The sequence below is a fragment of the Centropristis striata genome, chromosome 10, assembly GCF_030273125.1.
Source record: "Centropristis striata isolate RG_2023a ecotype Rhode Island chromosome 10, C.striata_1.0, whole genome shotgun sequence".
In the NCBI taxonomy this organism is placed as follows: Eukaryota; Metazoa; Chordata; class Actinopteri; order Perciformes; family Serranidae; genus Centropristis; species Centropristis striata.
The window spans coordinates 35,516,525-35,533,556 of NC_081526.1; the positions used below are offsets into that span (position 1 = coordinate 35,516,525).

A 17,032-nucleotide genomic window follows, 5' to 3' on the forward strand; every position below is an offset into this window, starting at 1 on the left:
GTGAGACAAATCAATGACAAATATGCAATTAATTAAGTAATAAAGACAACAACAATATAATGCATCTGTCCCTGTTTGCTCCTGGCCATGTGTGCAGAAAACCTCATGCAAAACAGTCCAAAAATATCCATAATTCAATTATGGGTATGATATTTATTGGCACAAATGTTAAAGAACAATATTGCCAAAGCACATGTACAACTTTTTTTCCAAATATTTGGACAATACATAAAAACAGTAAGATATAAGAATCAATCAAACAAAATGGATACATTTTATAAAATGTGAGACAAATATGCAATTAATTAAGTAATAAAGACAACAACAATATAATCAATGTGTCAGATGTAATATTGTGAAGTAGAGGACTGTGTGTGTGTGTGTGTGTGTGTGTGTGTGTGTGTGTGTGTGTGTGTGTATATAATAAAAGCTATTAAAATATACATGCATTACCCAGTCCTTGCTGCAGTTTTATGTATTTAAAAAATGCTTTTATGGTGCCTTATTTGGATTCAAAGTATAAAAAAAAATCTCTCTCTCCCCCTTAGAGTTGTCTAGTAATAATGATGGCGACGGCGGAGCCTCTGAGCAGCTCCAGCTTCCTGCCCCTGCTGGAGTCTCTGGAGGACAACGCTGCTGGACAGTCGGAGCAGACGGACGCTTACCTCACCATCGCCAGGTACGTCCTTCTGTCCTTCTGTCCCTCTCTGTGACCGTCCTGCTAGAATATGACTGAAGAAGTTAATGTCTGTTCTTCCTCTGCAGCCGTCTCAGTGGAGAAGAAGGCCGTCAGTTCCTCCCTGCAGTTGAAAAGCACTTTTCTCGTTTGGGTAAAGTCATCTTGGTGAGTCTTTTGCACGTGTTCAGCAGCTAGCACACATGAAAAATCATATAGGATTGCTTGTGAAAGAAACTAATTCTTGTAGAGCTCTTCTACATGTTAAAGAGTGATAAAATGCCAGCTGAGAGGCTCTCTGATCAGAGCCGTGTCTCCTCTGGAAGTCAGGCAAATAGTCCCAAAGTCATGCACACACAGATTATAAACCCTCGTAAATACAAGTGTACAAAAAAGATTAAGATTTTTCATTGTATTTAAAAACACAATCATCTCGTTCTTCAAGCCTTTTGATAGTTTCAACATTTTAATGATAATAATAATACATTTATTTATATAGCACTTTTTAAAAACAGCAGTTTACAAAGTGCTTTGACAGAGAGCAGTTAATCACCAGAATTCAATTAAATTCAACTTTATTTATAGAGCGCATTTCATGCACAAGGCAGACTCGATGTGCTTCACAATGGATATACATAATTAGTTAAAAAACAAAACAAAACAGCAGAAAACGAGCAAATACGAACAATTAGGGAAAAAAATCTATTACAAATTAATTGAAGAGTGCAGGTAGACAAGCTATGCCATATTCACCACATACACACTTACTTACTCACACATGTGCACCCACTCCCACAACCACACGTACACAGTTCAACCGAACGCTGTTGAAAAAAGATTTTTAATCTGTTTTTAAAAATGGCTACTGATTTGGCATGTTTAACTGAGTCAGGCAGGGTGTTCCACTTTCGCGGGGCATAAACACTAAAAGCTGCTTCTCCTTCTTTGAATGATGCCATAAGGCTAAAAAACAGTTCTTACGTTAAAAGAAAAACAATAAGACATTCTGAGATTCACAGAAAATAAAAGGTAAAAGGAGTAAAAACAGGGAATGTATGGAGTTAATCTCTTAAACAGCTGAGAGCCAGACCTAAAAGAACTATAAAAGTGATCAATAAAATCTTAAAATCAATCCTAAAAGGAACAGGGAACCAGAGCAAAGAAGTCAAAATCAGGGAGATGTGATGTCGTCTGTTAAAAACCAGTAAGAAGTCGAGCTGCTGAACCAGCTGGATGTTAATAATCAGTCCATCATTAATGCATAAAAAGGTGGATGAACTAATGTACATGATGTTATATTTAACCCATAAGAACCCAGACCCAGTTATCCTTAAAGGATGTGTTCTATAAAAATGGACCACATAGAACACATTTCTGATGTTTTAAAAACAAAATACTACCCCTAAATCTCAAAAATCTGTGATGTGACATATACGTTACAATGGGCGTTTATGGTATTTATGTTTATGATATTTTTTGTTTTAAAATAGAAAAAACTAGACACATTTTCTGCTCACACAGACACAAATTTTCCTTTTTATTTTGCATCTCCATAACATATATCAAAATTGTGACTTTAGTTTGTTCAGGAAATATGGTCAGAATAAATAAATAAAAATAAATAAAAATAAATAAATGCAACACAGGACACTCTATTAAAGGGTTAGAATTGATAAATGGTTTAAACTTAGCCTAGTAACAAAAAATGATGAATGATGATTGAAATTAGCTACTTTTACACATTTCTGTTTCCCGTCACACAGTATGTGTCGCTTAGGGACTTAATGAGTTAAGGTGAAGCATAAAGCTGAATATGGGAGATTCTAGAAGATTTAAAGTGTTTGTTACACGCGTGTCACCATTGGTTCTTATGGGTTAAGCTCTTTCTTGTTGTTTCCAGGCTCATATCACCGGTCCCAACGCAGAGCTGTGCCAGGCTGCCCTGCAGGTGTTGGGCTTCTGTTTGTACCATTCTCACGTCGTCTCTGGAGTGCCTGGTACGTGAATCTACATATTTTAAATATCATTATGCAATTCCTGCTGAGTCTGATTCTCTCCTGTTTGTCTTTTGTGCAGAAACGTTTGCAGCAGAAATCCTCTCAGCACTTTGTTCCCTGGTGGTGAAGTCGACCGATAAGAACACGTGCACCAGAGCATTATGGGTCGTCTCCAAACAGAGCTTTCCTCCAGACGTGGTCGGCAAAAAGGTGAGCGTCAGAGTTTAACCCTCACGGTCTCTATCAACATCTCAGCGATAATACAGTGTATAAATTTACATTTAGTCATTTAGCAGACGCTTTTATCCAAAGCGACTTACAGGAAGAATAAAAGCAAACAATCAGGGTCTAGTGCAGTAAGAGCTATTAGTGCATCAATAAGTGCTAGTGATAATTCTTTGAGGAGTGGAATTATCGTGTGTTGCTAGGAGACAAGATGCTCTCTGAAGAGCTGAAGGTCTTCAGGAGGTTTTAAATTTGATTGAAATATTGCCTGAATTGGCAGAACCCTTTCTCATCCCGAGGTCACATGTCACTCACACGGCCAATTAAAAGACAGGAAAGAGAGCTTGTGACCCGCCTCATCTGCTGTTGTCTTTGTTTCCACGGCAACCTGAACACTGGAAAGGTCCAGAAAGAGTTTCACTGCTCTCTGAGTCATTTAAAGCGAAGGGAGGAATTATTTTCTCATTATATAGTCAATATTTGGTTTGAAAAAATGATCAGATCACCCTTGTTTTCTTCGACTTCTTGTTCATTTTAATTCCTGGTACAACTTATGGTACATTTGTTTGGACAAATATAATGATAACAACAAAAATAGCTCATAAGAGTTTAATTTTAGAGCTGATATCTAGACATTTAACATGGTTTTCTTGATAATGATTTTGGTTATTAACAAGAAAACCATGGAAAATGTCATTGAAATCACACTTTTTCTCAAACGGTATTGACAAAGTTTCATTTTAGACATTTATTTTACATTTGTCTACTATTTTATACTTATATTACACTACTTCTTTGAACCTAAGACTTTGGTAAACTCATTTCAAGCACCCAAACAGTTTAAAGGAAAGGTATGATTTCATTAGAGATTTGAAGAATTTCAAGAAGCGGAATTACATATTTCAGCCTTTGGGTCAAATACATCTGGCTTCACTATACAGGAAGCTGAGTTTGTTCTGCTCATACCATACTTGGGTATTATGTTATATTCAAGTATGCTATCCCTCACTCAGGTGCCGTCTGTACTGGGATCTCTGGAGAGTGTGTGGAGCAGAGAGGACATCCAGTCTGTTGTGATGGAGCACGAGGCCTTAAACGTCATTATCAGGTAACAGAACAAGAAATGGATCATATTAATGTGTTACTGGATGGGAATAATCATATTTTTAATGATTACATGAGTCCCTAACCCCTTAACATTCCATAAAATTCACCTTAAAACACTTGTAAAAGACGTGCCTAAAGTAAACTAAAAAGCTGTTCTTGAATATTTTGGAGTAAATCTGGTTTTGGTCCCATTTGAAAGGTAAAACTCTGGAGTTTATCCCCAAAGAGTCAGAATAACTGGAAGTGCTGCTGATATTGAGTGATGGAAGTGGAAATGCAGTGAAAAATTAGTTTTTTTTATTGTCCGCCTGAATATTTTTGGATCATTAGATCATTCTAGCTGGAAAACACAATGGGATCAAAGTATAAAATATTACCTAGTCCCAGTTCAAATTTGATGAAGAAATCTAAAAAAAAAAAAAAAAAGATAGAAAAATTAACCCACGTTTTTTTTCTAATCATAATACTATACTAAATATTATTTTACTATCATAATAATTATGATTGTGTATTTATGGAGACTCCAATAGCATCCTTGGTAACCATGGCGACAGACCAAATGTCCACACATTGGCCCTCATTTATCAAACGAGCGTATGACAGAAAGTGAGTGTAATGTGGGCGTACGATCATTTCTACGCAAGGCTCGCCATTTATCAACGGAGGGTACGATCAGATCCCAGTCTGCTCTCAGCTTGTGTACGCAAATTTGAGTCAGTGTGAAGTCACACGTCTGAGTTGAAGAAATATATATTTTTTTAAACGTATGTTTATTGTCCAGATTTTCCAAAACTTGTCAAGCTTGTTTGTCGTGGTGTAGCTTATCTTTTCTAAAGCCAAGTAGAAAGACATCCCTGTTAACCATTGCAAAGTAGTACAAGGTTTATCCCTTTTTCATGAACTATACATCTCTTAGCTTCCAGAAAACAAATATTGAGTAAGGATTTTTCATTTTTGGAGCATGTACATCGACCTTCTCTGTTCAGAAACCACAGGCTGCTAAGCAGTAAGCTGTTTACACAGAGTTTTATAATATGAATGTGCGACTATCTGATTGGTCAAAACTGTTGGGGCAGCACCATGGTTTAGACTCGGCCCGCCCATTACGTCGGCACGCAGGCTAGTCCTATATATCTATGGTCCTAGCCTCTTAGTGCTTCAGCTTCAGGTCAGTGCCCTGTGGAAGGAAAAAAGCTAACAGCACACTTCTGTATCTTGTCTAGTGCTCGTCAGTATCTATCTCCAGCTGGCTCATGGCCTTGAATAGGAGCACAAAGAGTGCTTCAGTTTTTTATCTGCTTGTCCTCAAATAATGTGGTGATGTGCAAAGCGTTATCAGTATGTCCTTCTGTTGATAATCCTTATTTCTGTGTACTGTGCCTGCCATGTAAATGTGTTTTATACTTATAGCCAAATACTCTTCTAAGCAGCATTCATAATGTGATTATTGCTATTTTTTATTTAATAATTAAAACACCTGTGAGACTAGTTTCTAACGGTCCTGGTGTGTGCAGGCTGCTGGAGCAGGTCCCGGCTCCGATGGGCGAGGGAGCGCTGCGCTGGGCCAAGCTGGTCATCCCGCTGGTCGTCCACTCCGCCTCCAAGGTGCGTCTGCGGGCGGCGGCGGCGCTGGAGATGGGCCTTCCTCTGCTGCTGGAGAAACAGACGGAGGTGGCGGCCATCATCGAGCCCCTGATGTCCACGGTGAGCAGCTCTGCTTCCTGTTTGTAGGAGGAATGATAAAGTTCTGCACCAAAGGACCTGAAACACATCAACACTCATCACACTAGCCACATAATGAAAAGCAGGCAGACCTCGCTGAACACACATACACAAAAAATAAAATGAATAAAAATTTAAATAAAATAAAAAAGTGTGAATATAAAATAACAATTACAACAAATAATAATATATATTCTTTTTTTTAATTAAAAAAATTGTATTTATCTGTAATCAATATGCTTACAGATAAATATAATCTACTGTTGCTTGAGAAAGTCCATTAAGGGTGTCCACACCTCTTCAAATCGAATATTTGATTTTTAATTAGTTGACATTTATGAGGACATATCAATATTTGAGATGCACGAGTTACTTATTTCACTAGTTTTAAACAAAAGCTGTTATTGCCAGGGCTGGGCGTTTGGAAGAAACTCCATCATCTATAACGCTAACGATCAATTAATCGATTAATCGCTGCATGCATACATGGGCTAAATAAAATCTATATATACAGCACTATGCAAAAGCCTGTTTTTATAACACACTTTTATTTTAAAAGGACAAAAAGAGACTTCCTGTCTATCTTTAAGCTAACTCAGTGAGATGATACTGTAAAGAAAACGTGAAGCAGTTCAATCTTTTATGTTTTAGCCTCTGAAGAGGCATGAGGTTAGTTTTCACAAATAAGTTTTGGATAAAATTAAACCTAGTAATTCATGCGAGCAAGGTTTGATACAGTAAGCTAGTTTTGGATCAAATTAATCCTCTTGTATTTATGTGTGTTTTACAATTGTTATTACAACTTTCAGAACTGAATGCTCGGCTTGTTTCAGTTCAGTGATACTGAAACACAGAGATAAAACTGAAAAATGCACAGATCGACTAAAAATTCCCAATGGTCGACCAAATTCTTAACAGACCATTATTCCATCTATTAATTATTCCCATCCCTAGTTCTTACTATAATTCATGGCGGTATTATCACTTCTTCATGGCTTTTTTGTCATGTTTTATGCACCATCTGTGTATTTATCTTCTGTTCATGCATTGACTTTTAGTAACCTCTCTGCCTTCTTTGCCAGATCCCCATTCAGAAATATGTTTTATATCGGTTGGTTTTGTTGGGTCAAATAAATGTTATTCATTGTTGAATGCACTTATTGTAAGTCGCTTTGGACAAAAGCGTCTGCTAAATGACATGTAATGTAATGAACTCCTACACAGAGTAAAAGGAAGTGACTCATTGTGTCTCCACAGAAACTGATCCCAGAGCTGCAGAAACTCTTCACGTCAAAGAATGAAACTAACGTGCTGAAGCTCTGGCCTCTGTTTGTCAAACTGCTGGGAAAGGTAAAGTGTGAATCTGTTCTCATGTTAGGACGTGAATGTGTGACTGAAGAACAGATTGGGCTTTTACGGATTTCGATCTAGGCTGATTTAAGACGGTGTTCGGGTGTATTATGACAGTTTAACATGGATTATTGTCATTGGATATTCTTTACTGAAGATCAGATTTTTGGAGCAAACAAAACGTTGCATTGTCTGAAGATGAACTTTAGTCCATCCTACGATGGAGGCACTGGGGCCGTCACTGTCTAGATAATTAATGGGAAACCCTGAGTTTAATTAAAAGGGAACATAGTGACTGTTCTCTGACGTCTGCAGATTAAAATGTCATATTTTCAGCTGGTGACTTATTGAAGGTTTTGCCCCCCAGCTGCTGCACCGAGGAGGCCCCTTCATCAACTCCCTGCTGCACCTGGAGGAGCTGGGCTTCCGCAGCTCCTCTCCCACCATCAAAAAGATCGCCTTCATCGCCTGGAAGAGCCTCATCGATAACTTCGCTCTGAATCCAGGTGAGCCCCGACCCTCTGCTCCGGTTCATGTCCTCGGACTGAGACTTCAGCTCTGTAGCGTCTCTAATGTCTCGCCGTGTCTCCTCCTCAGACATCCTGTGCAGCGCCAAGCGTATGAAGCTCCTGATGCAGCCGCTGGCCTCCATCAACGTGAGGACCGAGGTCCTGCTGCTCACCAAGGTGGAGGTGTGGTGGTACCTGGTGGTCCAGCTGGGGCCCAACCTGTCCCCCCACTTTGATCAGGTGAGACATGTCCGTCCTCCCAGAAACAACACACAGATGTCCTTTAGCTGTGGGAACGATTTAAAAACATCCAACCAAAGCAAAAAGTTTTGTGTTTTATAAATGGTGTCTAATGGTTTTTAGAGGTGCCACATAAAGCCTGCTAGTCCTACGTTCATAGACTTCAGAGTTAATATCCAAAGATCCTGGAATAATGTTTAAATTGTGGTTCTCGTATATTTTATTTAAGGCATCTTATTTTGACAAAATCTTGTAAATTCTGTGGTGGATTCTGTTGACACTGCTCTTATTTTGAAAGCTGCATGTCTTTAGCAACAGGAAGTAATAGTAGCTTTTTTGTGATTAAAACACCTTTAATTGTTAGCTAATGTTAGCTCAGAGGGTCAGGGTTTTGACTGACTGACGGGTGACAGATGAGCAAAATAACTTTATATTATGAATAGTGTAAAAATACTTTCAGTAGCTTGAAATGTGATGTTAGCGCAGCACACGAGACTATAGGGGGCTGCCACAGTCTAGGTAATAAATGGAGAAACCCTTGCCACTATGTCAATAAGTTGGAATGTTGCAAATATCATATGCATTTTCTACTCATTAAAAATAATTGCATCGGTGTAATCGTGAACGATACGATGTTGCACACCCCTACAAAAGGCATCAAATGTTTTCAGCTTTGGCTTCATGAAACCAGCAGATATTTATGTTATGATATTTATGAAAACAATTATATGTGATGTATAGGTTAAATAAGATGTACTGGGAGTTTTTTCTGCTGCTCCTTTGCGTCTAAAGGGGCCAGTTGAGATGGTACCCAGACCCCAAGGTCGACCCAGAACAGAGAAAGAGCTGGAAAACGTTGCTTGGAACTCCTTTCTTAGAGTGAAACCTTGTGCTGTCAGTGAACAGTTTCTGCCTCTGCAGGTTTCTGTCCCTCTGCTTCAGTGCACCATCGGCTCAGACTCCCCTTCAGTCCCAGGAACTCCCTCTAGAGCCGTCACTCAAAATGGATCTGTCGCACCTGGAACACCAAAGACCGGTATGTTCATACACCCCCCTGCCTCCACCCGGGCCCTCCAGTCCCCTGTAAGGCTCCACACTAAAGACTGTTATCTGTGTGTTTCCCTCTCCTTACAGCAGGAGCTCCAGGCTTCAGCGGCCCGGCAGGGACTCCTCGGATGAACCTGAACTCCAGCGTCATGGTCCCCTCCACCTTCCCCTCCATCCAGCTGCTGGGCCTGGAGATGCTGCTGCACTATCTCCTGGGTCCAGATGTTATCTCCACCGCAGCCAAGAACAAACTCGTCCTGAGTCTCGGTGAGAGTCAGAGACACGCATGACTACTTCCCAACAGGGGAGTCCTGCACAGCCGGAGAGCCGTTTCAGTTTCAGGACCCTCGTTCTTTCGCGACAGCGCCACCTAATATACTATACTGAAATAATTTATACATAGAAACATAGGAAAATTGGTCTGCCAAAGCTGTTGCTCTAAAAAACAACAATTTCTTCATTTTTATTCACAAAACACATATGTAGATGTTCAGGAAGAACTGAAGTCTGTTCACTGATGGGAGCGACGGTTTGGCCCAAAATGCTTTCCGTTTGAGAACTTTCAGCTGTTTTTCTCTCTCAGTGGCGTCAAATGTCACAGGAGCAACAGCTGCAGTTGATTGCTCTGCTCTGATTCGACAGACGGGACAGATAGACATGTTGAAAGCTTGATCTGTCACAAACCTCAGCAACGGTAGAGATAATATACTGTAAACTACTCTGCAGTAGTATGTATGGCTGAGAGACAACGGCCAGAGTCAACACACTCAAAATTTCTTTTTTTAGCGTTTAAAAATGCACCTTAATTAACCTTGACTCGCCGTTTGAATTTCAGCCATATTTTCTGGAGAAATGCACTTGTTTATCCTCCAAACTACGAGGCGTTATTGCGAAACAGTGAGTGGGCTGAAACTGCAGCTCTCCGGCTGTGCAGAAGTCCCCGACTCCTCATTCCCCAGTTTGTGTGAAGCTTGTTTCCAACATGAACCAGCTTCTGTTTTTCCTCCCAGAGCCGCTGAAGCACCCGCTCATCTCCAGTTCTTCCTCTTTCACCAAACATGCTGCCGTGCTCACCTCCAACATGAGGGATGGACTCATCAGCATCGGGAAAGAGGCTCCAGGTAAAAACACAACGGCTTTACCACTCTGTGTGTAGACTCTGAGACGGTTAAACTAAATATTACCTCCTCCTCGTCCTGAGTGGAATAAACCAGATTAATATCAGGAGGCCACTCTTGTGTAAACACTAAGGTCAGAAATATGGAAACATCTGTTCTTAATGATTTCTATTTATTAACTCAGTCCCCGACTCTTTCTCCTGGTCCCCCGGCTCTTTCTCCTGGTCCCCCGCCTCTTTCTCCCGGTCCCCCGCCTCTTTCTCCCGGTCCCCCGCCTCTTTCTCCCGGTCCCCCGACTCTTTCTCCCGGTCCCCCGCCTCTTTCTCCCGGTCCCCCGACTCTTTCTCCCGGTCCCCCGCCTCTTTCTCCCGGTCCCCCCGACTCTTTCTCCCGGTCCCCCGCCTCTTTCTCCCGGTCCCCCGCCTCTTTCTCCCGGTCCCCCGCCTCTTTCTCCCGGTCCCCCCGACTCTTTCTCCTTGTTCCCCCGACTCTTTCTCCTTGTTCCCCCGACTCTTTCTCCTTGTTCCCCCGACTCTTTCTCTTGGTTCCCCCCGACTCTTTCTCTTGGTTCCCCCCGACTCTTTCTCTTGGTTCCCCCCGACTCTTTCTCTTGGTTCCCCCCGACTCTTTCTCTTGGTTCCCCCCGACTCTTTCTCTTGGTTCCCCCCGACTCTTTCTCTTGGTTCCCCCCGACTCTTGGTTCCCCCCGACTCTCGGTTCCCCCGACTCTCGGTTCCCCCGACTCTTGGTTCCCCCCGACTCTTGGTTCCCCCCGACTCTTGGTTCCCCCGACTCCGTCTCCTCGCGATTGTTTCCTCGTCCTGACTTTAAACACTGAAGAAAAATGGCGTTAACCCTGTGTCTCATGTTAAAGTTCTGATATCTTTAGAGGACAATAAGTTTTTAACCCTTTTTAATGCCAGTTTGTTTGCATTATGCCACTCTTTTTTTTTTTTTTAAATAAAGAAACTCAAAAACTTGAATTGTCTGTATAGGAAATGCTCAGAGATTTCATCACATCTTCAAACCAAAACCTGCTGTCTTGATTGAATATAATCACATTCACGGTTCCATTTTTATCTCCTCCAGATTCTCTGTTGGCCGTCCTGTGGACGAGTCTCGTCCGGTTTGTTAACTTAACTATAGAGTCCGGTGAGTACCTGATGTTCAGTCTGTCATATGGAGAGCTCCGCCAAAGAAATGCAGATTAATATTGTGTTCATTTGTTCCATTGTTTCATCAAAAAGTCAAACAATCTTATGAGTCCAGTTGTTAAACATGCACTATTTTATGGTATTATGCACGATAAAGGAGGAAGCAGGAAAAGGTCGACTCTGATTGGCTGTTGTCATGCACATTTCCGATATGTTTGATCGAGTAAATATGCCTACAGCTGATCACTGTAATCAACCTGAAATTTATCACGATCACTAGTCGTGACCATGTAATTGCCCGGCCTGATTCAAGCCATGCAACTAAAGAAAGGAATGCCACTTAGCCTCATGAATGATATTCCTGCTTTATGTTTCTAGTTTTATTAAATAACTGTATCAGCTGTTGTTGTGGCTGCTGCTCAGCAGTGCGAGGGTCAAACAGTCGTGGTCCCCGCCTCACAGCTCCACATAGAGCACTCTGAGTGGGTCTGGGTCAGTCAGTCCGGGAGGAGGATCAGAGAGACCTCGTCCTCGTCCCCGGCCCTCCCACTCCCACTATCACATCAGTTTAAGTCTGAGCGGTCTGTACCGCTGTGAAGAGACAGAAACACTGAGGGGAGCGTCCCCGATGATGACCCTCTTCTCTTCAATGAGACACTTTTTAAATGTCTCGTCCTGCTGACGTGTTTCTGAGCTGATTCTGGTCTCTGGTGGTCCACAGGCAGCAAGAAGGACCGACAGGGGGGAGAGGTCCTGACCCTGATGCTGCAGGCTCTGCAGAGCATCGTCTCCTCAGAGGCTCTGCCTGCTCACAAAGTCCTGGTGAGACTGTCCCCTGGTCTCTGTCCCCTGGTCTCTGTCCCCTGGTCTCTGTCTCCTTGCCTCTGTCTCCTTGTCCCTGTCTTTGTCCCCTGGTCCCTGTCTCTGTACCCTGGTCCCTGTCTCCTGGTGTCTGTCTCCCTGTCTCTGTCTCCTTGTCTCTGTCTCCCTGTCTCTGTCTCCCTGTCTCTCTCCTGGTCCCTGTCTCCTGGTCTCTGTCTCTGTCCCCTGGTCCCTGTCTCTGTCTCCTGGTCCCTGTCTCTGTCTCTGTCTCCTGGTCCCTGTCTCTGTCTCCTGGTCTCTGTCTCCTGGTCTCTGTCCCCGTCTCCTTGTCTCCTAGTCTGTCTCCTAGTCCCTGACTCCTTGTCTCCTAGTCTCTGTCTCCTAGTCCCTGACTCTGTCTCCTCATCTCTGACTCTGTGACAGTTTTGACAGGTTGACAGGAGTTAATAAAAAGGTTAAAATCTTAAATCTGATCTGTTGAATCTTCTCAGATCCTGTTGGAGGACACGGTCAGAGGGATTCCTCAGAGAGTTCTTGGCTCCGCCTCCTACCAGGTGGGCAAGATGGACGTGCTGAACGTGAGTGTTTCATCTTTTAATCTCATATTCATAATTAATATTAATGGAAATGTTCCTGAAGAGGATTGGGTTAAACTTTGTGTTTTGCTGCTCAGGGAACTCCGGCTCTGTTCCTCATCCTGCTGCTCTACAACAGCAGCATGCTGGCTGCCTACGTCGAGGACAAGAGGTGGGCTGCTCATTATTATCACAATATTATAATATTTATTAAATGTGTTCAGGGGAAATAACAGGAGATCAAGTTGGTTTGCTTGCTCTCTGTGCAGAGATGTGCGTTATAAAGGTGTATTTTGAGAATGTAGCATACATGTTAACCCGTTTGAAGCACAAACCCACTGGGGGGTTTGAAAAGTGTCTTTTCTTTAAAAAGTCACCAAAAATAAACTGTTTATTGTAGAAAGGAACTGTAGAGGCAGGCTTCATTGTTGGAGTTCAGCATTTTTGACAGATCATCAGTTACAACCCTTTACCGTTATAAAAAGTGATCAAACTTGTGTTAAAATGTTGATATTTGTGTCACAATGTATTTATTCTAAATGTGTTATTTAAAATAAAGTGTTTGCACTAACCAGATCCTGTTAAAAACATTAAATTCTGCTGCTCAGAGACACTCTCGGAGATTCTGCTGAGACCAACGGTCACATGACAAATATTCACTGAAAATCTGTTTACACAGAGCAGAGAGGAGAGGACAGGAGAGGCTGTTTACACAGAGCAGAGAGAACAGGAGAGGCTGGAAATATAACAGTACTTCAATATGTACAATATGTGGAGATAAATGGTTTTACAACATTCGTGACACTTGTGGTCACTTTGACAAGTGTTTATATCTAAATTCTGTTTTATTACAATTAAAAGAAAGTATTAATTAGAAAAAATTTACTTTTCCCCCCTATTTTTTATGATTAATGTCATCAGTTAAGTTATTTTGCACAAAGGACACGTTTGAGTTGAAGCAAAAAAAATGCCCTAAAACAGCTTGTTGGGGTTTAGAAGGTTAACAGTTGGATTTAAAACTAGATTTTCTGGTCATTTGAGTCCAGAGAAAAAGTAAAACTTACAAAGCTGTTGTGTAGGAACCCTGGCATTGGATCGTAATAGATTTGTGAATGTGCTGTGTCCTCTTTATATGACTTTGTATCCTCAGAGGTTTCTGTGTCTCAGGTTCTTTCAGGTCCTGCAGACTCTGGTGGGCTGCGGTCTGACCGGCCCCACCTCTCCTCTGGCGTTTGCGGAGGCGGTGCTGGGCGCCATCAGCCGCAACGCCGCGTCGGTGCAGAACAAGGAGCAGCTGTGGAGGATGTGGAGCGCCGTGGTCAACCCGCTCACCGACACCATCACTCAGGTTGGTTCAGGCTCTTCTAAAAACCTGTCAAACATTATCAAACACTCCAGCATCAGACAAGAGAAATAACATTCAACTAGTCATTTATAAGGTCAGAACCAGAACATCAGGCTGTGATCAGTGCAGAAGGACTAACTGAGAACTTCTTCTCTTCCAGTCTAACGAGGTGAACCAAGGTGATGCTCTGGAGCACAACTTCAGCGCCATGCACTCGGCGCTGCTGTTCCCCGTCACTCACCTGCTGCATGGAGCTCCGCTGCAGCAGGTCAGTTCATCTTTAATCTACCGACATGAAGATCAAACCTTCAACCACCGTCTGCTCTGAGACCACAAAGCAGATCCTGTTTCTTAATCTCTGTCTCCTAGTCCCTTTCATAGTGCCGTCCCACAAATGTCCCGCTATCTTGCTGGAAAGACCTGTGCCGGCTTTTTGCCTTAGGGTGTTCACAGTGATCCTGCAAAGGCAAAGTGATATTTAGCCCTTTCATAGTGCAGTCTGACGTTGTTGAACGAGGTGGAGGAGACGATAGTCAGAGCAGAGTAGCACAATGCTAACAGGCTAACAGTTAGCACTGTAGCAGTCCAGTGTGTATGTGCTGCAGCAGGAGGTGTTCAGTCAACGACCTCTGTTTATAACAAGCACCAGGACACTTTGTGCACAGTTAGTGACGGCGGTTTGTTTACAATCAGCGGTGGACACAACTTGTACAGTTGGCATGCGGCTTTGTTTCTCTAGTCCCCCGACTTTGTCTCCTAGTCTCTGTCTCCTAGTCCCCGACTTTGTCTCCTAGTCTCTGTCCCTGTCTCCTATTCGCTGTCTCCTAGTCTCTGTTTTGTAGTCCCTGTCCCCCTAGTCCCTGTCCCCCTAGTCCCTGTCTCCTAGTCCCAGTCTCCTAGTCCCTGTCCACTAATTGCTCTCACAGACGATGAATCAGATCCTGTGTTTTAAACTCCTCCTCCTGTGTTCCCTTCCTTCCTCTAGGCGGCTCAGAAGTCGATGCTCTCCTCGTGGTCCAGGCTGTACAGAGTGTTTGCTCGCTGCTCTGCTCTGGTGGTCACGGCCGAGGAGAACGTCTGCTGCGAGGAGCTGTGTGCCAAGATGGCCGCTGCGATAGACCGAGAGGCTCTGACGGTGAGTGGACGACAGGAAACCAGCCTCCACATTAAAGCACCCACAGAGACACCTGACCTCTAAACTAAGATTTACTCTCCAGTGGAGGTCAACGGACCAGAGATTTAGTCAAAGATGTGAAAGGAAATAAATTAAAGCTGCAATTAGAAATAAATGGATGAGATCCAGTTTTATCATTTAAAGTTATTCATCCTCATAAGAGGTTTTAAATATAGTAAAAGTATGTGATACACATAAAATATAAATAAGTCCTGCAGCTCTGTGGAATCGGCACAATCATGGCTAGAACATGTTTTCTATGCAGTATGACTCGGGTATAATGACAGAAATCACAAAGGAAGGAAAAAACAAGTTGAAACTTAACCCGATATATGTACAAAATATAAAAGTTTTTCATCCTCACATTAAGAGGTTTAAATATAAAATAAAATCCTCTGGTCTACATCTGGAAGTTGAGGCTTTTTGTTTTGAATGCACAAAATACTGAAAAGTGAGTTTGTTCTGAAAGTAATCCTGTTTTGACTCTGATCCTTCAGGCTCCTGCAACATTAAACGCAGTGTCCAGTATCCTGCAGGTGATGGTGGAGTGTGTGGACTTCTCTCCGTTCACCCCCCAGTTCCAACAGAAGCTCAAGTGTAAGAGTTTAAAGTAGTAACCTTGTGTCAGTCTCCTGGTCCCCAACTCTGTCTCCTTGTCCTGGACTCTGTCTCCTTGTCCTGGACTCTGTCTCCTAGTCACCAACTCTGTCTCCTGGTCCCCAACTCTGTCTCCTAGTCCCCGACTCTGTCTCCTAGTCCCCAACTCTGTCTCCTTGTCCTGGACTCTGTCTCCTTGTCCTGGACTCTGTCTCCTTGTCCTGGACTCTGTCTCCTTGTCCTGGACTCTGTCTCCTGGTCACCAACTCTATCTCCTGGTCACCAACTCTGTCTCCTAGTCCCCGACTCTGTCTCCTAGTCCCCGACTCTGTCTCCTGGTCCCCGACTCTGTCTCCTAGTCCCGGACTCTGTCTCCTAGTCCCGGACTCTGTCTCCTAGTCCCGGACTCTGTCTCCTAGTCCCGGACTCTGTCTCCTAGTCCCGGACTCTGTCTCCTAGTCCCGGACTCTGTCTCCTAGTCCCGGACTCTGTCTCCTAGTCCCGGACTCTGTCTTCTAGTCCCGGACTCTGTCTCCTAGTCCCCGACTCTGTCTCTGTCTCCTAGTCCCCGACTCTGTCTCAGTCTCCTAGTCCCGGACTCTGTCTTCTAGTCCCGGACTCTGTCTCCGTTTCCTAGTCCTGGACTCTGTCTCCTAGTCCCGGACTCTGTCACTTGGATTAAAAGGAGAACTTAGTCTTGTGTTCCCTCTCGTCTCCTGCAGCTCCTCACACTCCGGTAAACTGGATGAAAAAGAGGAATAAGGTTCTGGGGAATCTGTCCACCTTCCAGTCCCTGCTGGTCCAATGTCTCGAGCTTTACCTGGAGGACTCCGAGGCCTCCTCTGAAGCCACGGGACTCGCTCTGATCTCCGTCCTGTCGGCGCTCTTCACCAACCTCGCCCTCGCCAACACGGTGAAGGAAGCTCTGACCTCCCTGATCCAACCGCTGACCCTCCTCTACAGACGAGCAGCTGGAGAGGAGCAACGAGTTTCTGCTCAGCTGCTGGGGAAGGTGGGTCAAATGTCTCCTAGTCTCTGTCTCCTAGTCTCTGTCTCCTAGTCTCTGTCTCCTAGTCTCTGTCTCCTAGTCTCTGTCTCCTTGTCTCTGTCTCCTCGACTCTGTCTCCTAGTCCTCGACTCTGTCTCCTTGTCTCTGTCGCCTAGTCCTTGTCTCTGTCTCCGTCTCCTAGTCCCTGTCTCCTAGTCCCTGACTCTGTATCCTTGTCTCTGTCTCCTCGACTCTGTCTCCTAGTTCTCGACTCTGTCTCCTAGTCTCTGTCTCCTAGTCTCTGTTTCCTTTTCTCTGTCTCCTAGTCCTCGACTCTGTCTCCTTGTCTCTGTCTCCTTGTCTCTGTCTCCTAGTCCCCTTCTCTG

At 43.4% G+C, this 17,032-nt stretch overlaps 1 protein-coding gene across 1 annotated transcript in view; it reads left to right on the forward strand.

Moving 5' to 3' along the window:
• Positions 1-17,032, forward strand: part of rif1 (replication timing regulatory factor 1) — a 30,687-nt gene that overhangs the window by 934 nt on the left and 12,721 nt on the right. The window contains exons 3-23 of the mRNA XM_059342933.1: positions 549-679; positions 766-844; positions 2,577-2,673; positions 2,753-2,883; positions 3,912-4,006; positions 5,520-5,709; positions 6,985-7,077; positions 7,445-7,583; positions 7,675-7,826; positions 8,748-8,862; positions 8,961-9,140; positions 9,884-9,994; positions 11,081-11,143; positions 11,867-11,967; positions 12,459-12,545; positions 12,641-12,714; positions 13,710-13,890; positions 14,048-14,155; positions 14,873-15,022; positions 15,559-15,658; positions 16,381-16,670. Of these exons, the coding sequence (XP_059198916.1) occupies positions 564-679; positions 766-844; positions 2,577-2,673; positions 2,753-2,883; positions 3,912-4,006; positions 5,520-5,709; positions 6,985-7,077; positions 7,445-7,583; positions 7,675-7,826; positions 8,748-8,862; positions 8,961-9,140; positions 9,884-9,994; positions 11,081-11,143; positions 11,867-11,967; positions 12,459-12,545; positions 12,641-12,714; positions 13,710-13,890; positions 14,048-14,155; positions 14,873-15,022; positions 15,559-15,658; positions 16,381-16,670 (2,652 nt within the window). The 5' untranslated portion in view covers positions 549-563. The remainder of the gene's footprint in view (positions 1-548; positions 680-765; positions 845-2,576; positions 2,674-2,752; positions 2,884-3,911; positions 4,007-5,519; positions 5,710-6,984; positions 7,078-7,444; positions 7,584-7,674; positions 7,827-8,747; positions 8,863-8,960; positions 9,141-9,883; positions 9,995-11,080; positions 11,144-11,866; positions 11,968-12,458; positions 12,546-12,640; positions 12,715-13,709; positions 13,891-14,047; positions 14,156-14,872; positions 15,023-15,558; positions 15,659-16,380; positions 16,671-17,032) is intronic.